We start from the raw sequence: 25,468 nt of genomic DNA on the forward strand, positions 1-25,468 counted from the left end.
ACATACATACATACATAAGTCACTTATAAATAAATAGTTGGAAAAGAAACATGTGTAGTTGTAGCAGCAAACAGTGTGTTAAGTGGATGCGTTGTACAGGGAGATGGCCACAGGCAGGAATGATTTCCTGTGTCGTTCAGTGGTGCTTTTCGGTAATCTCAGTCTCTCACTGAACGAGCTCCTGTGACTGACCAACATGTCATGGAGTGGGTGGGAGGTGTTATCCAACATTGTCTTTATCTTGGACAGCATCCGCCTCTCCGACACCACCTTGAGGGAGTCCAGCTCCATCCCCACAACATTGCTGGCCTTACGGATCAGTTTATTAAGTCTGTTGGCATCTGCGACCCTCAGCCTGCTCCCCCAGCATGCAACAGCATAGAGGATCGCACTGGCCACAACAGACTCATAGAAAATCCTCAGCATTTTCTGGCAGATGTTGAAGGACCTCAGTCGCCTCAAAAAATAGAGACGACTCTGGCCCTTCCTGTAAAGTGCTGTGGTGTTTTTAGCCCAGTCCAGTTTATTGTCAATGTGTACTCCAAGGTATTTATAGTCCTCCACAATGTCAACACTGACCCCCTGGATTGAAACAGGCTCAAGTCTTATTATCTATTAATCAGTATCAGCAATACATTTTCTCATTAATATTTTTAAAAATCAGTCCTGAATAATCCACAAGAAGCAGAGATGATGTGATGCACAGTGAAAATCCCAAGAGCTGATGTGATGTGACACATTCTGTCCCTCCAGCTCAACATGTCCTCTGATTTCTTTCTAGGTCAGAGATGGAGACGTGGACAGACAGTCAGGGTAAAAAAGTATGTTACTGTATGATTCATATGAGATATGTTGATTGTTTGATCTTAGCCTCTTGTAGTAACTTCCAAACCAATAATAATAATAATTACTGCAAATGACTGCATAAAAAAATCAGCTTGTGTTAAAATAATCTGAAGAGTTTCTGTTTGGTCTCTCAGATTTACCCAGTGACTCAACAATCACAGTCAAATCGCATCGCCCTGCTGATCAACATTGAAACGTTTAATACAAGTTTATACAAATGTAGAGCTGCGAAAGATGAGAAAGTCATGCAAAGTCTACTTCAAACTCTTGGATATGAGGTAGTGAGATGTGGGGACATCACTGCAAAGGTAACTTTTAAAAGCAGAAAAGGTTTCTTCACTTGCACCCAGTTTTACAAACTGGTTAAATGATCCAGTGACGGATTTCTTCTCACAGATGATCGATAAACCTCTGAAAGAATTTTCTGAACACCCAAAACTGGCCCTCACAGACAGCGTGTTTGTGACTTTGGTGTGTTATGGAGGCACGGGAACTGAGGAGTTTGAAATTGACCAAATCTTTCAGCACTTAAACTCAAAGAACTGTCCTGCACTGAAGGACAAACCAAAGATCGTCATTATTCACGCCTGCAGAGGAGGTGATTCTCATCTGTCCTCACACACCCAACAAACAGCATGAATGAATCTTCAATGAATTTACTGTTAATATTTGTTCATTTGAAAAGGTAAAAGATCGACACGTTTCAGTAAGTCTGTGTGTTTGTTTCAGTGGGGGAGGAATCGGTGGATTTACTTGATAGGACACAATTTGTGCCCACAGACGACATCGAATCTCTGTCAGTGAACTCTGTCAAAGGTCCTCGGACACACAATGAAAAGGATTTCATCATTTTTCATTCCAGCACCACTTGTAAGTGCACCACCCTCCAATAAGTAACATTTAGAACAATCAAACACCGCCTAACTACAGATATGATCTGGTTCTGTTTGCTTGCAGACACAGGTTCATACACTCATGAAACATACGGTTCTGCCTTCATCCAACACATCTGTGAGGCTGTCAAAAAGCACTGCCTTAGAGATGACATTGAGGAAATATTCAGAACGGTACGTTTGGCAAGTGGAATATATGGAATACACAAATACATACGACAAGAGGCTATCTATCTATCTATCTATCTATCTATCTATCCATCCATCCATCCATCCATCCATCCATCCATCCATCCATCCATCCATCCATCCATCTATCTATCTATCTATCTATCCATCCATCCATCCATCCATCCATCCATCCATCCATCTATCCATCTATCTATCCATCCATCCATCCATCCATCCATCTATCTATCTATCTATCTATCCATCCATCCATCCATCCATCCATCCATCCATCTATCTATCTATCTATCTATCTATGTGTGGAATCATGTTAAGTGCAGTCTAACCAACAGGTCATGCAAAGCTTTGAAGAATTCCCATCTGAGCAGATGCCAACCAAAGAGAGAGACACTTTGACAAAGCGCTTCTACGTGTTTCAAAGTTAGTGTTACAGGTTTTTGATGTGACTTTAAGATATTGTGTTGTTTTGGGATGACAGGACACACGAGACTGCATGAAATGTTCAGTCTGGTTTATTCACATCGATGAGCGACTGATGGAACTAAAGAGCAATGATGATGATGATGATGAACAAAACAGAAAAGCATCCCACAACATTAAGTTCCCAGTGGACAGTTCTGTGTGGCATCAGTCCATATGAGAGTCCTCCATGATCCCACAGGGCTTCAATAATGAGGTCCAGGCTCTGAGGAAGCCGGTGCATGGCTCACAGTGTTTCATTGTGTTTGTGTTTCATTGTGTTTGTGAAGTTCACCTGATCGACACACCAGCTGTCAACAACTGTACCATCCGTGCTCCAGTTATGTTGAGTCTTCCCAGGCACCTCAACCCCTACTCACATCTTGCGTCTCAATGGGTCACATGATAGAGTGAGGCAAGGTTTCACCATAGTTTCATCCAAAAGCTCTGCTGATAATGACCCACACCTTTTTTTATAACTTGGATCTTGTGATGAGGCACATGATCAATAGTGTGCCTATGATCCTCTTAAGTGGACAACTCCCACTAGAGTTTAAACACCAAAGGAGAAACCTCTTCAAAAAGCTTCATGAGGTCCAGTCGCCGTCTTCCAAAGCTGCTTAGATCGAATAAACGGTAAATGGACTGGTTCTTATTTAACTCAACACAACGTGCCTCATTCACCTTTTCTATATAAGAGCTTTCTATCTAACATGCACACATATTTATATTCTGATGGATGCGTTGAATCCATCAATCTTCTTCAGTAGTTTATGTAGACTAAAAATGACCATGACAAGCAGAGGACGAATGTCAGCACATCAAAGTCTCTTGGTGGCTTTACTGCTTCCACCCAACTGATATATGAGGAAAAAACACTTTGACTTCCTACTTTTGTTCTGTTTCATTCAAAAAAACAAAACATGTAGGTGTTGTGAAAATTGTAATATTTGATTTTAAAAGAGCAATTCTGATTCAAGATGCACCTGAAGAAGTGAAGCAGTGGTCTGCAGGAAAGGAGTCTCTAAACAGGTATGAACAGATCCCTTCACTCAGCCTGTTTGTTTTATGCAGATGTAAGAGCTACATGAAGTCTTCCCTCTGTGACAGTATGAGTGATGATGTCCATGTTAGCATGTTGCCAACGACTGTGCTGGTTTGACCCCTCCTCTCCCTGCAGGGTGGAGCCTGATGGCGTCCGACGGGTGAGCTCGGATCTGAAGAAGTGTACGTTTGATTTTATGATGATTCTTGGAAACAAATCCAACCGTCTTTAAACTACTGTGTCGCTCATTCATATCTCTGATATCAGGAGTCACCATCAAAGAGCCGATCAACGAATAGATGATCGATCAATAACTGCAGCTGGATTTATTTGTTCTCTCTATCAGATTCCTATCAACTCACAATCGACCCAAACACAGTATACAAATGGATCCAGCTGTCTGACAGCAACAGAGAGGTGATGCGTTTGAATGCACAGCAGCCATATCCTGATCATCCAGAGAGATTTGACCGCCCTCAGCTGCTGTGCACAGACGGGCTGACTGGTCCTTGTTACTGGGAGGTTGAGTGGAGTGGATATGTTTCTATAGCAGTGAGCTACAAAGGAATCAAACGGAGAGGACACAGTGATGACTGCTTGTTTGGACTGAACAGTCAGTCCTGGAGCCTGGACTGCTCTTACTCTTACTCTGTCTTGCACAATAACACAGAAACCTTCATCCCCAAAGACGTTGTCTCCAACAGAGTAGCAGTGTATGTGGACCATCCTGCCGGCACGCTGTCCTTCTACAATATCTTCTTGGACTCTCTGATCCACCTCCACACCTTCAACACCACATTCACTGAACCTCTGTATCCTGGATTTGGAGTCTGGTCTCATAATTCTTCAGTGAGAATAATGAAGCCGGTCCATGTGCACTGCTCTCCTCCAACAGAGTAGCAGTGTATGTGGACCGTCCTGCCGGCACAGCAAACAACCTCTATCCTGGATTTGAAGCTTGGTTTCATAATTCTTCAGTCAGTCTGTGCTTAGTTCAGTATAAAACTCTGAGAAGCACTGCTAAATAGACCTTTCAGTCTGCATCTTGCACTCAAAAACACTTTCAGATTCATGGATTCAATGATTTAATGTTTTAAACTCCTCTAAATGATTCCTTCTTAATTTCAATCCCTTGAAGATTGAAGCTTCCAGCAACCGTAGAGTGTGAGCCAGGGTCCAAGCTGGACAGGTCACCAATCTGAGACAGGGCTGACATTAACTTCATTCCACTAACTGCATGTCTTTGGACTGTGAGAGGAAGCTGGAGCACCCAGAGAGAATCCAAACAAACAAGCTGAGAACATACAAACTCCACACATGAAGGTGAAGTTGGACTCGGGACTTTGTTGCTGTGAGGTGACGGTGCTGACCTCTGCACCAAAGCTCTTCTGACATGGGGCTGAGAAAATATTTTGCACTGCTGATCAGAAAGAGAAATTCCTGCTTGAACAATGTTCTTTGTGTGATAGAGACTAAATATATATTGATCTTCAGTTTTCTTTACTGATGTGCTTTGTGTGAAGTGTGTTTCTTCTGCTTCGAGTATTTTAAAGTCACTGATACAACAACCACGTTTTTCCTCACCTGGAGCCTTTCAATGAGAGCTTTAGATGAGAAATTCATCATGATGTTTAAATTGAATTCAACTTTATTTACACAGCACCAAATCACAACAACAGCCGCCTCAAGGTGCTTTATATTGTAAGGTCGACCCTACAATAATACACGCAGAGAGAAACCCAGCAATCATATGAAGTCCAGATATGTAATAGTCATTAACATGATCAGAGCCACGAGTGGTTTTAATCTCAGGAAGTTTATACAACAACTTGTAGCACCAACTGTAGTTAAATGAGGCTGCACAACATGAAATGCAGACTACAGAATTTCACTTTAATAATACTGAATGAGAGGAGCAGCAGCTAAGTCGTCTACATAAACCTGGAACAGTGTTTATTGATAGGCTGCGGACACTGCGCTGGTTGCCTGGGGTCAGGAAACTCTCAGGGTTTGCCTGCTCTCATTGTGCCTAACTGAGCTAGTCTGGGTAAACAGGCACAACATTCACTGGCTTCATCTGGACTGAACCACGGGGAGAACCGGTGACAAGAACACTCTTCCTCCTGGAAGAGGGAGCATGGCTCCTCATCCTCCCACCACAACCACACCAATGATGAAGCTGGTTCATTCATGGAACTGTCTGGAATGCCGAATAACAGGAGCTCTTACAAGCTGGGCACCAGCGTCACAGCTTGAATGCTGGGTGGCAGCGGTGATGGTGGTGACCTGGGTGACCGGTGCAATAAGACTGCTGACTAAGAAGGCAGCAACAGACGAACTCCAGAAAACTCATCTCCAGTCAACCAGGGAACACATGATGGTAGGTCAACATAGACTGACACAGACACTGAGGAATAAACAGCACTATTTAAACACCCGAGGGTCAGAGGCATCAGGAGAAACAAGAGTGTAACAAGACGCAGGTGAGGATCATCAGAAGCAATGAGACAGAAGGTAAAACTAGACCAGCAACCGTCAGGACGTCAGAACCTTTAACTAGGGGAGCTGACACGAGAGGACACGATTGGAAAGGGAACAAATTAAACTCTGAACCAGGTGAACAACATTACTGCAAATACTTTGTGTTACAAATATTTTTCAGAGTCACCTATTTTAATGCAGCCCCTCACTCTGACAGTGTAATTTCACAGGATTAACTAATTTATTTGGATCACGTTTGAAATGTCATGATTTTTGCTGTAGATTAACAGATGGGAGCATTCAGACCACTGCAGTAGCAACAACCAGTTCAGTCAGCGCTACTTTCTCCTGAGATGAAGCCAAAATGTTCCTTTCTTTCTTTCCGTGTTTAGAAGCATCTGGACCTGCTCGTCATCACTCGTGTCCACTTCTTACACTTACAGTGCATTTTTGAGGAACACCTTTACTGTGTATATATCACGGTTATTATAGTGAACTAATATAATCTGCATGTGAAAAGCCTTTTGGTTAACTAAAACAAAAATAAAAACTAGACCTGAAATTATTTTGTGAACTTGGAAAAAAGAAAGATTAACGGTGGAAATCCCCGTAGTTTCAATATTTGTGAATTTGATCAAAACGTTCAGAATGTGCTTTATGAGGCTTTATGTGACGTTTGCCATCCAGGCAATAATAATTAATAAAGACTAAAACTAAAACAGACAATGACAGTTAAAAATAAATATTCTTAAACATTGCAAACTAAACTGAAATGATTCAACTCAATCTAAAAACTTATTAAACCTACATTGAATTAAAAGCCAAATGTGATGGTCTCTGTCGTCTCCAGCTGATTTCTCGGTTTGTTTGCTGTCTGTCTCTCGACTTTAGTTTTCTCTCTCTCCTCTGTCTGTGTTCCTTTGTTGTTGTTTGTGTTCCTTTGTTGTTGTTTGTGTTCCTGAGTGGGCCTCGTCTCAGCTTGCTGCCTCTGACCTGACCCACGTGTCTCCGATGATCTCAAATGCAGAATTGAGCTGGCTGTCATTCTTCACTGGACTGTTGGATTAGTGAAGCCCTGGCTCCTCCTGCTCAGTGTTTGTGCTGCTTCTGATGCTTCAAGATATTTGCTGTGTGTTTCTTCTGTGTAGACTTCTGGTTTTGATCTTCCCAGGTGTGTGGTAAGACAAACCCTGAGTTGAGAGAGTGTTGTGTGGACTCCTTTCCTCCCTGGAGTCCCTGGAGCACTATACGCCTCCAATGAACTTTACAAATCATATATTTGAGTCCAACCTGCCTACCAACACAGATACACAAAGTCAAAATATGTAATGTAAAGCCTTAAGACTGCATTATAATAAACAACTAAATGTTCCAAAATGCAAAACAGAACTACGAATGTTGAACAACCTTAAAAGTTCAAACATTATTAATCGCACCAAATCTCAACAACAGTCCCCTCAAGGTGCTTTATATTGTGAGGTAGACCCTACAATAATCACACCCAAGATCATGTGCAGCCGATATTTTACAGAATCTGTCCTCTGTGTTGGAAAGGCTGTCAACTGTGTGTGGGAGCCCCCTTGTGGCGAGAGGGCACAGGTGCACTATTGAACACATGTTCCAGGGATCAGAGTTTGAGCGGACTGACTCAGCGGGGGATGTCGACACACGGTGTGAGTCGTGCGCGTTGCTAAAGAACTGAGTGGACGTGGAGCCCTGCCTGGAAAGGACAGCTTTAGTCTTTTAGGCATTTAGTGGATGTAGAAGTGCAATGTGTATTGGCCTGTTCAACTGTGTGGCCAGTTCATGCTGCTAATGTTGTACACAATAATAATAATGCACACTTTGCATTGATCCCCGTGGGGAAACTCACTCAGTGAAGCAGTGGGCAGACACCAGTGCAGCGCCCGGGGAGCACTGTGTGGGGATGGTACCTTGCTCAGGGGTACCTCAGGGTAGCCGTTCAGGGGATTCGAACCCCTGACCTTACGATCATGGGGCAACCGCTTTGGTTGATTGGCTGTTTTGTGTTGTTGGGTGTATTGGCAATTAATGTCATGGACTGTGAGGTTTTCTGAGTAGTGCATGGAGATCTTCATATCGGAATTTCCATTTGTAGTTCTGGTCAGACTGGAAGAAAGCTCATGAATCTTAATTCATGACTTAAATGTTTGTTATATTCAGTATTTTGTATATGTTCTGCTCTTGTTAGCTAACAGCTAACCCCCCCCCACCTACGAGTTCTTGTACATCCTCTGTAAGCCTGCGGTTGCATTACTGTGCTGCTGTGCTGCGCTGTTAAGCTACAGAATCACAGTAAAGACGGAATAACCTTATTTGTGCGTCCTGTGTGTTCTGACCGACACCGCAAGGTGAACACCACTGCTATTCAGCCAACGCCGATACAGTCCTGGGTTCAACCCAAATTACCTCAGAATCAGAACAGAAGTAGAAAAAATGGCTTCTAAGTACACAGGAGTTTGTCTCTCTCACTCACTGTCTGACTGCTACAACTATCACAGCCGAACATAAACACAGGTTCAGATATGCTTTTTTCCCTGCTGTCAAATAATTGTGTAGTTATCAGTGAATTCACTGTCACTGATGATTCCAGGGAATCCTCTCCTCCCCAAACTTTACAGTCTGAACGGGAAACTTGTGCAGACACTGATGTGGAGAAGCCAGCCGTAAAAGTCACTGTCTGGATGTACTTGTACTTGTAACTGCACCTCTTTAGTTTCTTTTAACACCAGCAGATGTTTCGCTGTTCATAAAGACCCTAAACAGGTTTCTGTCTGGCTCCACAGACTGATGCTGAACTCAGCCAATGAGATGGTCTCTCTGTGCAGAACAATAGCCTGATGTTGAGGAGAAGGCTGTGCAGCAGAGAGGCTGCTTAGTCTTTTCATTCTGCTGAACTTTGTTCATCTGCTGTGTGACTTCAGCACCTGAAACATGTTCCTTTACCTGTTTGTACTTTTCTCTCACTGCATAGGTGAGTGTTAGAACACAGAAAAGTCTCATGGTGACAAGATTTGATCAGGAAATAAAAACCAGAGGAGACACAGAGATTCAGGGAGGAGCTGAGCTGCGACTGAAGAGCAGACGAGACAGAGAAACCTCCACATTCAACACAGAAGATTCAGTCCAACATGTTGTTGTTGGGCTGTTATGAAACTTCTCTGTTAATCATCATGATTCTAACAGGTACATGTGAAAAAACTTCATCCTAATATTTTAATTATTATTCACGATTTCTTTGTATAATATTTACAGATTTCTGTTTCTTTAGGTGTCAGCTGTCAACAACTCACTGCCAGCAAAGCTGAAGAGTCCAGTTTGGAAGGCAGCACAGCTACTCTGTCCTACAGATACTCCAGACAAGCAACTGGAGGTGATCAGTTCTACTGGTATCGACAATATCCTGGAAAACCACCAGAGTTCCTGACCTTTAACTTGGGAACACAAAACACAACAAATTCCAAACTTTCTGTCAGAATGGTCGATGACAGAAATGGTCTGAACCTTCAGATCTCCTCTGCTGCAGTGACAGACTCTGCTGTGTACTACTGTGCTGTGAGGCCCACAGTGACAGGAAACAGCAAAACTCTGTACAAAAACCTTTGGAGCAAAGACAACAGAATACTCCACAACATCCACTAGAGGGAGCCACACACTGTTAAACCTCTGTAGACTCTGAGAGAATGAGCCACAGCTGTGACAGCGAACTTCAGCAGCTACAATAACGTCACGAGTCTCCTCCTGAGTTTTGTAATCACAGTGTTCAGCTCAGGTGAAGCCTGTCATGCAGCAGCAGAGGAGCAGAGCTGGAAGAAACACAGCCGTGGGAACATTCCTGTTTCAAACCAAACACTCATCTTTCTCCGTTTTGTTTGCTCACAGAATATTAAGAATATTTTAACAGATGATTTTATCTCTTGCAGATGATTCATTCAGCAGATTACAACTAGAAAACAGATTTTTACGGGAGGCTATGATTAACCTGAAATTGCTCTTTGAGTATAAATGTGTGTGAAAGGGTGAACGAGGCTGTTGTATGAAGCACTCTGAGTGCTCAAGTAGAAAAGTGCTTTATGAGAAGCAGGAAGCTGAAGCTGATAAATGGAGCAAGTCTTGTTTTTCTTCATTTTACTGAAGCTCTTTATAAACCTTTTCCTTCTCAAGGCTTTTTTCTTTTGTATGAAAAAGAAATTCCTCGCTAATACACACGTCAATGCCAGACTTAATAATTAACCTACTTTAAAAACATGCACATTACATTACATGAGCTAAAAGGTGGTGTCAAAGACATATCCACGTTCTATCTGAACATATTAATGCTCACAAAGATGAAAGTTTCCAAAGGCACGAGCATGTACATGAGCTTCCTCTTTTATTCCTGCTGAAACATTTGTTCACAACATTACCGGAGAAGATACGCCAAAGACAGGGTCATGGCCAAACGCTACTGTTGCTCAGTGCATAACACAACAGAGACCATTTGTGACACACGTCTTCCTCTGATCAGATTTCAAAGCCAAAACATTTTAGAATAAATTTACTTACAATATTTATTAATTACACACTTATTTATTACCTTTATGTAACTAAATCATGTCCTGAACTAATTACTGTCTTTGAGCAACACAGCAAACACAGAGCAGAGAGGAGGAGCAGAGATTCAGGGAGGAGCTGAGCTGTTACTGAACTATAGAAGAGAGAAAAACCTCCACATTCAACAGAGTTCAACACAAAACAAACTTTATGTTCCTCAACATGCTGTCATTACATCACTGTGTGTTTCCTCTGATTCTTCTCACTCTCACAGGTCTGCTCACCTACACAGGAAACTATGTTCAATTCAATGATTACTGTAAATTTTGTGTAACTGATTAATAGCAGATATTCCTTTTTCTTCAGTTATCAGATGTGAAGAACTCACTCCAACCAAAGAAAAAGAATTTACTTTAGAAGCCAGCGCTGTTGCTCTGTCCTATAAATACTCCAAAGCTGCTGCTGGAACTGATTACTTCTTCTGGTATCGACAATATCCTGGAAAACCACCAGAGTTCCTGATCTCTCACTTTGGAACAGGAGACAGAATATCAGATCCAGTTCCTGGAATAACGTTTAATGTGAGTGGAGTTAAAACACTGATGACTCTTCAGATCTCCTCTGCTGCAGTGACTGACTCTGCTGTGTACTACTGTGCTGTGAGGCCCACAGTGACAGGAAACAGCAAAACTCTGTACAAAAACCTTTGGAGCAAAGACAACAGAATACTCCACAACATCCACTAGAGGGAGCCACACACTGTTACACCTCTGATTCTTGTGTCATTGGACTGATGACAAAGACAACAGAGAAATGAAGCAGTAAAGATCAGAGACAGAGACAGAGCTGCTGTGGAAGCACAAAAAAAATTAAGAGTTTCATGTTTTGAATTGAAACATTAATCTGAGCCACCGGAGGACAATCATGATGTACTTTAGAGTGCTAGTGTAAATGTGCTATATGCACTATTGTAAAAAAAAAGTAGGTTCAGTACGACATGTTTACATTGATCAGAGTACCATCATATCAAACTTTAACCCGCAGCAGGTCAGCTGGGAGATTAAAGCATATCTTACATGTTTGAACTGAACTCTCCTCTGTGACCGCTTTCACTTATGATCAGTCACAGCTCTCTGCAGCCTTCAGTGTCAATCTGTCGTTTCTACATTACAACTTTACAAAGACTTTATGTTTAGAATGAATATATGACATCACAAAAACAACAGGCACTGATAGCTGTATCGATTACTAACACTAATGATGCTCTGAGAAAAAGCCTTTAACTCCTCAGCTTGAAAAAAAGAAAACACTGACATCATTCATCATTACAGAGACATTTTATTTCTTTTCTTTTTTTAAATACAGAGTCTTTTACAACAACATGCTGGACATCTTTATTCTGCTTTTGTTACATATGAGGGTTGGAAAAAAATGTTCACAATATCAATTGTATCCAGTTGGCAATGAGATCATTTTAATATTCATTATGTTTTCCATTTGGAGTTTTCTTTCATCCTCATGATGGCAGTGAAGTGTGACACAGATGGAACAAAACTCACATGATCACAGTTGGAGTGCACTCTAATAAACCTTGAATAGTAATAACACTAACCATGAATCTCTTTTTTTCCTAGTTTGGAGTCGCTTTGGATGTCTTCTCTAGAAAAATTTCAAGACTATGGGGTCTCATCTGTGTGAGTTTTCATGTGTCGCAACAAAACACTATTACGTGTGAACATTTTCCCACAGATTTTACAAATATATGGTTTCTCACCTGTGTGAGTTCTTATGTGAACTAACAAATGACTACTACATGTGAACTTTTTCCCGCATGTGTTACAAAGATACGGCTTCTCACCTGTGTGTGTTCTCATGTGCTCCAGCAAATTACTGCTTCGTGAGAACATTTTCCCACATCTTTTACAATGAAAGGGTTTCTCACCTGTGTGCGTTCTTAAGTGCACTGACAAATGCGTACTACATGTGAACTTTTTCCCACAGGTTTCACAAGGATACGGCTTCTCACCTGTGTGGATTCTCATGTGGACCAGCAGATGACTGTTCTGACTGAAGGTTTTTCCACATGTCTGGCAGGAATGTAACTTCTCTTTCGTGTGGATTCTCATGTGGCGCACCAAATTGCTCCTATGAGAAAAACTTCTCTGACATATTTTACAAGAATGTGGCTTCTCACCAGTGTGGATTCTGTAATGCTCTTTTATTTGGGACCTTTTCTTAAAGCTTTTTCCACAAATATCACATTTTAAAGACTTTTTACCTGTTTCAGTTTTACATTGACTACCTGAAATGGGACAGTCTTCAGCATTGTTACTGGCTCTTCTGTTCGTATTTCCAGTTGATCCTGGATCTACTTTCTTGCTTCCTTCCTGATCCTGGGTGTGAGTTTCAGGACAGCTGTGAGGGAGTGGCCTCTCTCTGTCTGGTTCACTGTGCTCTCCTTCCTCAGCAGCAGTCACCATAAAGGTATCAGTCTCCTCCTTCAGTCCCAGCTGCTCTCCATCCTGACTGCTGCACAGTTCCTCCTGTTCCTCTTTAATCTGTGGAAGTTCTGGTTCCTCCTGGTCCACACTCAGCTGGAGTGCCTGATTAGTGAGATCCTCCTCTTCCTTAAAAATGTGTTGCTGTTGGAGGTCTGCAAGGATGAAAGGAGAGAAGAAAAACGCATATTAAAATATCGATTGTAATAAGGCTCCACAGTGTGAGTCAGTAAAGAAATCCATAAAAAAATGTCCTCTTCTAGTCACTGCTGATGATCGCTGCTGTCAGCTGTTAAAAATATTGGAGAATGAGTGTTGATGTTGGAATCCTCACAGTCAGTTGTGAAGTGAGAAAGTCGCATCAAGATTATTAGAAGGAGAAAGGCCACAGCTGAGAATACACACCCTACTGCACAATTAAGAACAGAAAAGACTGCCTTTTATTGTCATAATACAGATGAACAGTGTGTATTAAAAAATAGCAATTATACAAATATTGGAAAAAATTATTGTTATATCTTTACAGTGCGGGCTATTGCACATAAATTAAATGTCGCACAGTGGTGATGTTAGTTGAGTGGTAGTCTGTGTATAGAAGTCCTTGAATTGGGGGGTGGAACTGTGTGGTCAGTGCTTGTGTGAGTTCAGGCTGGTTATGGCTCTTTGAAAGAAACAGTTTTTTAGTCAGTCGGTCTTTGTGCTGATGCACCTGTAGTGCTGCCCTGAGGGAAGCAGGCTGAAGAGGTCAAAGCCAGGGGGGGGAGCTGTCCTTGATAATGTTTGCTGCTCTGCTGAGGAGGAATAAATGTCCATCAGGGAGGCGAGAGGGCAGTCAATGATCTTCTGTGCTGCCTTAACTACACTCTGAAGCCTCGCTCTGTCCGCCTTAGTACAGCTGCCGAACCATACTGTGATGCAGTATCTCAGCAGGCTCTCAATGGACGAGCGGTAGAAGGTCAGCAGCAGGTTGGAGTCCAGTTTGTACTTCCTGAGGACCCTCAGGAAGTGTAGTCGCTGTTGGGTCTTCTTGATGACCATTGTGATATTGTCTGTCCAGGAGATGTCAGTGGAGATGACGACTCGGAGAAACCAGAAGGTATGGACTCTCTCCACACAGTCTGCATTGATGTAAAGGGGGACTAAGTCAGTGCTGTGGCTCCTGAAGTCGACAATGACCTCTTTGGTTTTCTTGATGTTCAGTGCCAGGTTGTTCTCTGAACACCATGCTGCCAACTTCAGGACTTCTTCTCTGTAGAAGAAGGGATGGCTACCTGATCTAGTGAGAGGCTGCAGATTCTTGTGAAGATGAGGGTGAGCTGGTGGGTGCATGCTCTTAGCACCTTGCCAGGTACTCTGTCTGGATCGGCAGCCTTCCTGGGGTTCACTGCTTGGAACACCTGTGTGACATCGTGCTCTGGTACAGTGAGTGGAGCGGTGCAGGAACCAGGTGAAGGTCAGGGTGAGGATGGGAACAGGGCTGAAGCAGCTGAGTGCTGCTGTTGTGGTGTTTCGGAGCAGGTGAAGAAGCAATTTATCTCCTCTGCCAGCGGTTCACTCAGGCTCACCAACAGAGGAACATCAGCAGAAGTACAGCAGTAAGAGAGGGAAGTTAAAATGCAAGATACAGCTGAAAAGCTGCTGGCAATAAATAATATATATGTTCAATGACTGAATAATCAACATGAAATGTGTGGATGTTAAATGGAAAGCTTGTGGTGATTGTTTTGCATTAGCGTCCTTCAGCATATACTCTAAAATAAAAGCACTGTTTCCGGTTACATTAACATTCAGGGCTAAAATTCTACAGACTGCTCTCTTGCCTGATCTCTACATTAGCAGGAAGAGTACGCTTGGAATCAGCATCACATATAAAGGAAATTTTTAAATGCTGCAGTAAAATGAGAAAAAGTAATAATTATAATTTTAGTAAGATCTAATACATATATTAAAAGATCAGAGGAGAAATTCTGTCCATTAGGGCTGGGCGATATGGCCTAAAATCCATATCACGGTATAATTTGAAGCATGCGTGGTAACGATACATATCGCGATGTTATTTTCTTCTGTATAACGTATTTTACACACTTAAAATCCTTTCATTTTCTCAAAAATCTACAGTGCGCCTTATGTATGAATTCTGGTTGTGCTTACTGACCTTGAACTGATTTTATGTGCTACACGGTGCTCACAAATCTGTCAAAATGTAGCTTTGGTAAGCTACGAAGCCGCACCGCTTGATACCATTGATTTGTTGTGTGGTAGTAACAGGTAAATGAACTTTTTTTTTTTTATTATTTGAATCTATATGAGTGCTTGTGTATAAATACACAAACAATACACACATGCTTTCCATTGTGTAATTTAAGTGATCTAGTAGCGCTGTTTTGGAAGTTCAGTTAACGCTAGAAATGTGCTTTGGACTTTGTGCATGCTTTGTCTCTAGGGGCCACCGCATATATTTATATATAAACATATATAAATAAAACCACTTTCTTTTACATTAGTAATTCCTTTTGGGCATAATTTTATATTATTGTTAATAATAAATTAATTAAAGCAACAAAACAACCTGAAGAGCCGGTTCGGAGCTGAACGATCCGACTCTTTTTTGTCACGATCCTGGGTCTTATGACCCAGTGTTTTGAGTTTAGTTTATTTGGATGTTTATATGATTAAACTCATGAGTTTAATCATATAAACATCGTGACACTTTTTAATGATCCGAGCCGAAAGAGCCGGTTCTCTAAAAAGAGCCGCAAATCCCATCACTACTTTCGACCAAAACAGGCGCAGCTTGATGACATCATCAACATGCGGTAGAGCGGTATAGTGAAAATCTGTACCGTTGGCCAAATTTATATTGTTTCTACCGTTTACCGGTTATACCGCCCACCCCTACTGTCCATTACAAATCGTAACAGATCCCTCCGGAAGGACAGATCGAGTACCCTGGCACTGACCTTCCTGTGAAGACTGAAGAGATGCCAGCTCAGCAGGTGGTGGTGATCAGCTGACAGCTCAGTTTCAGTTTTCAGTTTTATTTGTCATATGCAAGTTAGCACAGGGTCAACATCGCAATGAAATGTATTTGACGAGCAGAAGACAGTCACTCAGCAGAATGGTACAGTAGAAGAAAAAATAAATAAAAAATAAAAATAAAACAAATAAAATAAAAATAGTAAAGAGCAAAATATTAATAAGATGTAGTAAAGGAAAAAAAGAGAGAAATTTCCAGTTAACTGACTGAATATATGTATGTATATATAAATATATGTACACACTAGTGATTAAATAAAGAAAATCTTAAATAGGAATGTGGGGGGGGGGGGGGGGGGGGGGGGGGCAGATGGGACACTGCACAGGGATGAGCAGCAGTACAAACTGAACAGTACAAAGTTTTGTTTTTTTGTATTGCACTTTTTAAAAATATAACTATCAATAAAGTGGAGTGACCAGTGCAGATTAAACAGAGAACTTGTGAAGCTGCGGCTTCTGAGTGCGTCCCGTGGACTGTGTGTGTTGAAGTGTTGTGGTTGAGGCGTCGTATGGCTTGATGGTAGAAACTGTTTAAGTCTTGTAGTCCGAGCAGACAGACTCTGTTATGATATTTTGATACCACGGTTAGCATTTACAGAAGATTGTTTTATACAGGAAAACTGTTACTCAATAAGGTCCATCTACTAGTTGTTTTTCTCTTTCTCTCTGACCCAAGAATTAAGGTGTAAGACTCACAGGCTGGTACCCCAAGGTCGAAAACACCACAGAGATGAGACCACTTCCTTACTCCCATCCTCCCTTCCTTATCTCTTAGAAAAAGGCTCGTTAAAGGCTAGGTGGTTTGTTTCAGAATTCACTAATGAAAGAACTCTGTATTTTATGTCTAGGAGTGTATTTTGCTGGGATGATCATAAATTATAGCTGAACTGATAAACTACACACAGGATACTTCTTTGCTCACAAGGCAGGAAGATTTTTCCTTATTTGGTCTGTACCGGTTTGAATTGGGAAAGCTGACACACGAACCTTTTTTTTCTCTATATAAACTGCTGTGTATCAAATAAACCTTTGAGTCGATTGGGAAAGCAACCTAAAGCAGTCTCTGTTTTCTTGTTCTCCCAAGCTGCTCCCGAGCTCGTACTAACACGCTGAATGGCATACCTGAGTGTTACTTTAAATAATTAGGAATCTTAGAAGGAAAGGACAAAACTCTGCTTATCGCTCACGCCACGGAGGAAACCCGGGATGGCAATTTCCTTCAATTTTGGTGTCAGAAGTGGGATCCGCTGACAGAAGGTAAATATGCGTCTTTCATATTTATATAGAGACCATATTATACCTCTCTCAGTGATCGATCCATAAAAAAAACGGGATATGCTGACGAGGTTTCACTTAGTGATCCAGAGAGATACACTGACTGACTTCCTCAGTCCCCGAATAAAGTAAATTAACCCTTGTGTGGTGTTGGTGGACACAGGAAGTTGCCTGTTGTCTTGAATATTTTAATTTTGTTTAAGTTGCTCACTCAAAAGAGTGACACAGGAAGTTGCCTGTTGTCTTAAATACTTCTCGTTAAGTGAGAAGTTGCTCAGAAAGAGTGACACAGGAAGTTGCCTGTTGTCTTAAATACTTCTCGTTAAGTGAGAAGTTGCTCACCAAAGAGTGACACAGGGAGAAGTTGAACGGGTCTCACAGACCCGATTACCATACAAGGGTTAAAAGCAGTAAATTAAAAGCAGAAAGACACAGGAAGTTGCCTGTTGTTTTACGAGAAGTTGCTCGTTAAGCGAGAAGTTGCTCGCTAAGTGAGAGTTGCTCACACAAACAAAAAATTGCTAGCAATAAATTTAAAGTGACCTCAGCTGTGCCGCAGCGAAAATACTAACATAAATCCTCCTAGCGTGTAAACCCCTCTGGAAATCACTGAACATGGGTCAGAATTATTCAAAGACCACAGACAAGTCCGATAAAAAAATCAAAATTACCTGTAAAACCAAAAAAAATTAAATTTAAAGTCTCAAACAACAGCTCAGTACGACTCCCATTTCCAGTTACGTGTAACCCACGTCCACGAATCGGCGAAGACTTCCATGATTACGTATCCAGAACATGCGGAAGTGCTTATGTGACTGACTTTGTTTACAACTTACGGACTATAAGTTCAATGCATTCTAATTTATTTCCGGAGCCTTATCCCGAACGATTATCGCCAGAAAACAGGTCCGTAGAAATGTTGAATATCATTTGTGATAAGAAAAGTAGTCTGCTTAAAAAGTCCTGTAGAAAATATATGATAGAATGCCGCGACGTGATGCATCAAATGTTACCGCTATGGACAAAAGGACCGGAACCAGGTGTAGATACTTTTACATCAAATAAAACTAGTGCAGGCTCCAGCATAGAAAATAAATCTACCGCGGGAAAAGCTAGTCTTGCATGCTCAGCCATTCAGCCCACAGCCCCGCCGCCTTACGAAGATGAGACCGAATTAATAGTTGCTGCAGCAGCTGCACGCAAACAATGTCAGCATTCTGATCCAACCAGCTCAAAAGAAAGCGACGAAAAAAACCTGAATCATATGCAACGGATCTTAGCCATCTCTTTAAACAGGATCAGGAAAAACAATATATACGCCGCAAGGAAGAATTAGCAGAACATAGAAAAAGAGAAAAACTTTTGAAAGAAGAATGTGAGGAACTTATGAAAAACAATTCAGACGACTATGAAGAAAAACTTTTGCATCAGGCAGTGTCCACAATAGACACCCACATGAAACGCCACGATATCGTAGCTAGAGGTTTAGAGGTAGCTAAAGAAATACCTGTTACCCGAACTTTAATAAAGACTTATCTAAAAGGAAAAAAGGAAAAACAAAGCCGGAATGACAAAGGTCCTCACGCCAACACTCGCGGTAGTAAACAAACAGACCCAAAGCATGATAAAGCATCCACAACTGCAGAGTTTTTGTGGGTAAATAATGACAAAATCACCAATTTCTTTAAGAATCTAAAGAAATTCCTGCTAACAATGTCCAGAGACAAAATTGACTTAAATGCAGTAACTATGTGTAAACAGAAGCCTGATGAATCCATCCTAGTATTCATAAAACGCTTTATGCACTGTTGGACAAGCTAGAGGTGCAAATTTAGCTCAGTTTTCCAGCAGCCGCAGACACCCAAAGCAAAAATGAATTTGTGTATTTAATTTAACATAAAGGGTGAAATGTTTGCTGACACTGATAACAGCTTATGTTTTCTCTGCCCTATGTACCGACATGATGGAGAAGGAACATCCTCTGTGTCAGCTGGACCCTCAGCAGAGAATGAACTCAACATCCTTTTTGTCCGGTACTCTATGTCACACACTGTGCCAAAAAAAAACGTGTACAGACGCCACTACCAGGTAATCCCATGACTGGGAGCCACACTTTTGTTTCTCTCACACTGTTCAACAACATGATAACTGCTCACACAAGTGAAGGTCAAACAGTGATTTTGTTACATAACTCAGACATAGGTTACGAAATATGTCGTCACATACATCTAACCTACCCTATCCACTGTACTATTTCTGCAGTTACATTGCCAGCTGAATACCAGAATATGACATTGTGGTCTAAAAGTGAGAATGATATAGGATTTATTGACTGTACACTTTATCACGTACACCTATTAAAACACAACAAGCCAGTATATGTCAAGCAACATCCCATTTCTGCCGAAAAAGCCGCAGCCCTAGATGTCATGATAGGAGATTTAGAGACTACAGGAGTAATAAAGCCTACAGTATCTCCATATAATACTCCTGTCAATCCTGTGCCAAAGCCTAACAAACCTGGCGTATGGCGTTTCATACAAGACTTAAGGCAAATTAATGCAGTCAACATTCCTCTGCCACCTCTCGTTTCAGATGTTCACAGCATATTGACATGCATTGCATACACATTTTACCGTGGTGGATTTATGCTCCGCTCCTTTTTCTCTGTGCATGAAGACACACAGCCGTTATTTGCATTCACACATAGAAATAAGCAGTACACTTGGACTCGTTTGCCCCAAGGCATGATAGACAGCTCTGCTGCTTTCTCAATGGTGCTTCACTCCTCCAGGGCTGCACCCTGATATGTCAAACTGCTACACACATGCTTCTCCAGCACCTCCAAAAGACTGGCCACAAAGCATCTGCAAAGAAAATGCAGTACTGTCAGACTTCTGTTATTCACACTGTCTCACGGAAAACGTTCCATGACTGCAGACAGGGTCAAAGCTGTGACCTCTGTCCCTCGTCCCACTACACAGAAGGAAATGTTGTCCTTCCTGGGCATGGTGAACTATTGCAGACAGTGGATACCAGACTGTTCTTTTCATGACCACATTCTGCGTGACTGTTGTAAAAAAAAGACAAGCCTCCTCGAATACTGTGATCCACAGAAATGACTGCCTCTTTCAATGCATTACAGGGAGTGCTGACCTCCGCCACTCAAAGGTGCTGCCTGAATTGTTCAGGAATGCCGGCCTGCCTGAGGGCAGTAGCAGCTTGCTCTATCATGATAAGGGACTGCGAGAAGCTCACACTCTCACATGACACTATTCTACACACCAATCACCAGGTCACGACCATTCTAGCAAACATAACTAAACAACATATGCAAATCTCACTATAAAAGCGAGCAGCACACCCAATTCGCCAGCACATTTATTGATCCTATGCTGTGTTCTTCTGACCGACAGGATGGCTCAGACAGGCTTGACGATCATGACTGCATGACACGTATACAGGAATCCACAGCACCACGTCCAGATTTAGAGCAGACACCTATCCCAGACTCAGCCACGGTTTATGTGGACGGGTCCTGTTCAAGGCCGAATGACAACTCATTTCTTTGTGGCTATTCAGTGGTGACATTGCCTGACATCATACTAGAGGCTCACTCATTACCATTTCACTCAGCACAAAAAGCAGAGCTCATGGCTTTAATACGCGCCTGTGAGCTACATTTGGATAAGCATGTGACAATTTACGCAGACAGCCGCTATGCATTTGGCGTTGTGCATGACTTTGGCACATTGTGGAGACAAAGAGGATTTAGATCTGCTGATGGAAAATAAATTGCTAAATTCTGATTTTGTTCAAAGACTTTTTCAGGCTATACAGCTGCCATCGGCCGTTGCAGTTGTAAAAACGAAAGGACACAGTACAGCTGACACAGACGAAGCAACAGGTAATGCTCTAGCAGACGTGACAGCCAAAGCTGCAGCTGCATCACAGCTCCCACCTCCGCAGGAAGTATTATCTGTGCCCCTACAGCTGCCACTTGTTACACTCCCAGACTATTTAGGAACAAATGTTGATTTAAAATTCATACAAGAGCAAGCCTCTGCATGTGATTACACCTATTGGGAGAATAATGACTGTACCTTAGATGACAGAGATGGCCTATACAAAATCTTAAGGGTTTGATTGCCCTCCCATATTCCCTGATGCCAGTCCTTGCCCGACATTTTCACTGTGTGAGTCATGTCGGACAAAGAGGGGTAATAGGGGCAATAAAATCAAGATTTGTAATTGAGAAAACATCACATGCAGTAAAAAGCATATTAGCAACCTGTTTAACATGTGCACGAACTAATGTAGGAAAATCAAAAGCGAAACATCAGCATTTACCACAACCAGATTTTCCATTTCATACATTACAAATTGATTTTACACATATGCCAGCGCAAGGAAGCATCAAGTACTTACTGGTAATAGTGGATCAATTTAGTAAATGAGTAGAAGCTTATCCAACATCAAAAGAAACTGCAGAAGTAGTCTGTCAAAAGTTGAGCAATGAAATAATACCCAGATTCGGAATACCTCACCAGATTAACAGTGATAGAGGATCTTCATTCACATTAGAAGTAATTCAAAAGTGTGCTAAAACTTTAATGACCTGGGTCAAATTACTTACTCAAGTCCTGTGTGAGATTAGAATGACTCAATCTACAGTAACCAAATTATTTCCATTTGAAATAAGACTATTTCCAACACCATGGTCAGCTTCCAGAGGGGCACCGCTAGTAGAAGGTGATGTATATTGCATTGTCCACTGATGTTCACAACCTGGTAGAAAAATAATAATAACTATCAGAAAGTTTGTCTCTCTCAGCCTTTCCCCTCCACAGTTCCACCAGTGGAGACAAGGAGACGCATGTTGGAGAAGCCACTAAAACCAAGGACACTCTGGGAGGCCGCGCGTGTTCCAGCCCCAGACTGTACTGGCAGTGACGAAGAACCAGCATCCTAACAGACGGACAACCTCAGTGGATTCATGCCAGCAGGGTTAAGACCAGCCCAATCGGACCATCTCAGGCGTCGGATCAAGCAGACGACATCTCCGGCGAGCCAGCGCCCGGAACTAGAGCAAATAAACACACACGGGTAGATGACATCTCAGGCGAGCCAGCGCCCGGATCCAAAAGTTACATACACACACGCAATCACTGATTAACATACAACGTCTGAAAGAACAACAACAAGGTACTCAAACATCCAGCAGGAACAGAAAGCCAAAAGTACCACATGATGTCTAACCTGATAAAGCTAGACTCATTCCATCCTGATAATGGAGAAAATGAAAATGCCCATTGTCATCATACGACGCTTATTCTGTGTCTCTCGAACCTGGGACCAGGCCAGGAGACAACTGAAGAACTGTTTTTCTTATATATTGTCTTATATATTTAGGTTATCTATCATATCTATCGCATTAACCTTAGGATTTCTCTTTGCTATTTTGTATTGTAGACTGCAACCATGTTCATATTTCTGCAGGTCATATTTTGCTGACTATACCTCATGCTCTATTTTGCAAGACACCTACTTAATGCACTCATTACGTTCCCTAAAATCAGTAAATAGCAACATAGATGCCACTAATAAACCATTCTATGCACCCTCTAGAGCAGGAGCTAACGCCTGGTATGAAAATGCCAGAACAGCCGCTCGTGATTTAGGAAACAGTAACTGTTATGTCTGTTCAAAGGCTAATCCAGAACAGGTAATAGTAGGATACCCCATATCCGGTTTCCCCCTCGCTGAGGGACTAGAGGAAATCGGCGGAGATAATGCTCTCCTTAAAGACACTTTACAGTTGACTCTGAGCCCTCTCGACTGCTTACTTAGACACACACACACACCAACTAACCCTGAGACTCCATTAGGCGAATTATTGAAGTTATCTAATGACACCGCAGGGACCTGCGCCCCAATGAAATGCCCTAAGACTAGGTTAAAACCCTCACTGCCCTTAGGACAGATCCCTCTCCATTTTAATACTAGTATGATATGTCTGCGCAGACTAAAGTTAACTGGCCCAGACACACACATAGATTATACAAAGGATAACTATACATTCTTCTCTGACTCCCCAGGTGCACGCTGTAATGAGACATGGCTAGCTGTCTCTGTGGCTGAAGTTTTATCATATCTGGAGGAACACACACACAGTTCAAGTTCGAGCAGAGAATCGATCATTGTTCCCCCAGACGGTGTCTTAAATGATACTGACTGGGGGGAGTTAGTTAAATCACACATGGTCACGCGCCTAACTAGAGCAATCCCACATGCTTATTGGATGTGCAATAATACCCTTAGATTAGCTTTACCTGTTAATTGGACCGGTACCTGTGGTCTAGTAACCGTTGATGTATGCTGTACTTTCATTCCCAATAATACCGCTCCTAACGGTTCATTCACACAAGCTATGAATAAACTTGAAGCATTGCAGATAGAACTAATTGCCAATACAGGTCACGGTCAGTGGCTACATAAGTGGCTACAGGACACGTTTGGAAGGTGGAAGAAACTAATTGTAGCCTTTGTGACCGTTGCAGCATGTTTTTGATGATTATTGTCTGTTGTGTGATACCATGTATACGCTCTCAGGATTTTTGATATTAAGCTTGCTCGAAGGACCAGTTACAGTTATGATTTGTCTTTATATTATGTTATTACATTCTGTCTTTATACTATGTTATCATTTCATGATAAAAGGGGAGAACTGTTATGATATTTTGATACCACGGTTAGCATTTACAGAAGATTGTTTTATACAGGAAAACTGTTACTCAATAAGGTCCATCTACTAGTTGTTTTTCTCTTTCTCTCTGACCCAAGAATTAAGGTGTAAGACTCACAGGCTGGTACCCCAAGGTCGAAAACACCACAGAGATGAGACCACTTCCTTACTCCCATCCTCCCTTCCTTATCTCTTAGAAAAAGGCTCGTTAAAGGCTAGGTGGTTTGTTTCAGAATTCACTAATGAAAGAACTCTGTATTTTATGTCTAGGAGTGTATTTTGCTGGGATGATCATAAATTATAGCTGAACTGATAAACTACACACAGGATACTTCTTTGCTCACAAGGCAGGAAGATTTTTCCTTATTTGGTCTGTACCGGTTTGAATTGGGAAAGCTGACACACGAACCTTTTTTTTCTCTATATAAACTGCTGTGTATCAAATAAACCTTTGAGTCGATTGGGAAAGCAACCTAAAGCAGTCTCTGTTTTCTTGTTCTCCCAAGCTGCTCCCGAGCTCGTACTAACACGCTGAATGGCATACCTGAGTGTTACTTTAAATAATTAGGAATCTTAGAAGGAAAGGACAAAACTCTGCTTATCGCTCACGCCACGGAGGAAACCCGGGATGGCAATTTCCTTCAGACTCCTGTAACGTCTGCCAGATGCTCTCTACACCCAGCTGACAACAACGCACCGTTACAAAATCAGCTGAGAGCTTTAACCACAAATCAAGCTGCATTAGCCGGACTGTCTGTGTGCTAGCTGACTCACCAAAACTTTAAACTCCAATCAGAGATAACGGGTATCACAGGGCTAGTTATCAACTCTCACCGGCTGAGAGACAGACTGTCTGCCCACTGAGGTTTCCTGAGCCTCGGTGTGGGGTCCCTGTGCTCACCCTGACAGCAGCTACAGGACAAACTCCTCGTTTAAAACGGCGTTAATGAGAATCACGGCAGCATCAGAGTGACTCACCTGCTGTGTGCAGCTTGATTTGGGGTTTCCAGGTGATATCCAGCAGTCTGCGCTGACGGTCGATCTCTTCCTCGTACTGGACGATCGTTTTTTCAAACTCCAAGAATATTTGTTCAGCAGCAGCAGTTAGTCGCTCGTTGATGAACTCTCTCAGATACTGAACTGAAGGCATCGTTGCTGCCGCAGCTCACACACTCAGCTCACACACGCCGCTGATTCAACACAGGAGGAAAGCTACTTCCGCCTTTCCTTTGTTTACTTCCGCCTGGTGTCACACGGTCAAGCTCCGGCAGACAAGGGCTTCCGTTCCACTTCGTTTACGTAACAGCTCAGTTTCTAGTAGGAGGGAATATTAGTTACACATTCCTGAAAAATAAAAGGTTTCGGTAACATCATAAGTGGATTTTTCCCACCTTGATGCTAAAATCTGATTCCCAGTTTGAATCCAGTGGCTCCAGAGACTGTTTGG

At 42.1% G+C, this 25,468-nt stretch overlaps 2 protein-coding genes across 2 annotated transcripts; one reads left to right on the forward strand and one right to left on the reverse strand.

Annotated features, from left to right (window-relative positions):
- Positions 1 to 788: 788 nt before the first annotated feature.
- Positions 789 to 4,867, forward strand: LOC146647345 (caspase-1-like). Its single transcript, XM_085389927.1, is given in 9 exon segments — positions 789 to 821; positions 981 to 1,154; positions 1,243 to 1,444; positions 1,576 to 1,716; positions 1,804 to 1,913; positions 2,261 to 2,354; positions 3,368 to 3,436; positions 3,567 to 3,614; positions 3,779 to 4,867. Coding segments are annotated over 9 exon segments (1,425 nt in total). The 3' UTR covers positions 4,333 to 4,867.
- A 6,925-nt stretch (positions 4,868 to 11,792) lies between these two features.
- LOC146647346 (uncharacterized) lies at positions 11,793 to 25,253 on the reverse strand. Its single transcript, XM_085388945.1, has 2 exons — positions 25,000 to 25,253; positions 11,793 to 13,120 (listed from the first exon to the last, which is right to left on the reverse strand). The coding sequence occupies exons 1-2, from the start codon at positions 25,169 to 25,171 to the stop codon at positions 12,144 to 12,146; spliced, it is 1,149 nt and encodes a 382-aa protein (XP_085245071.1). The 5' UTR covers positions 25,172 to 25,253; the 3' UTR covers positions 11,793 to 12,143.
- Positions 25,254 to 25,468: the final 215 nt, after the last annotated feature.

This window comes from Rhamphochromis longiceps, linkage group LG18 (assembly GCF_057381845.1).
Source record: "Rhamphochromis longiceps isolate RC_006_pf linkage group LG18, R_longiceps_female_GT1.1, whole genome shotgun sequence".
NCBI classification, from domain to species: Eukaryota; Metazoa; Chordata; class Actinopteri; order Cichliformes; family Cichlidae; genus Rhamphochromis; species Rhamphochromis longiceps.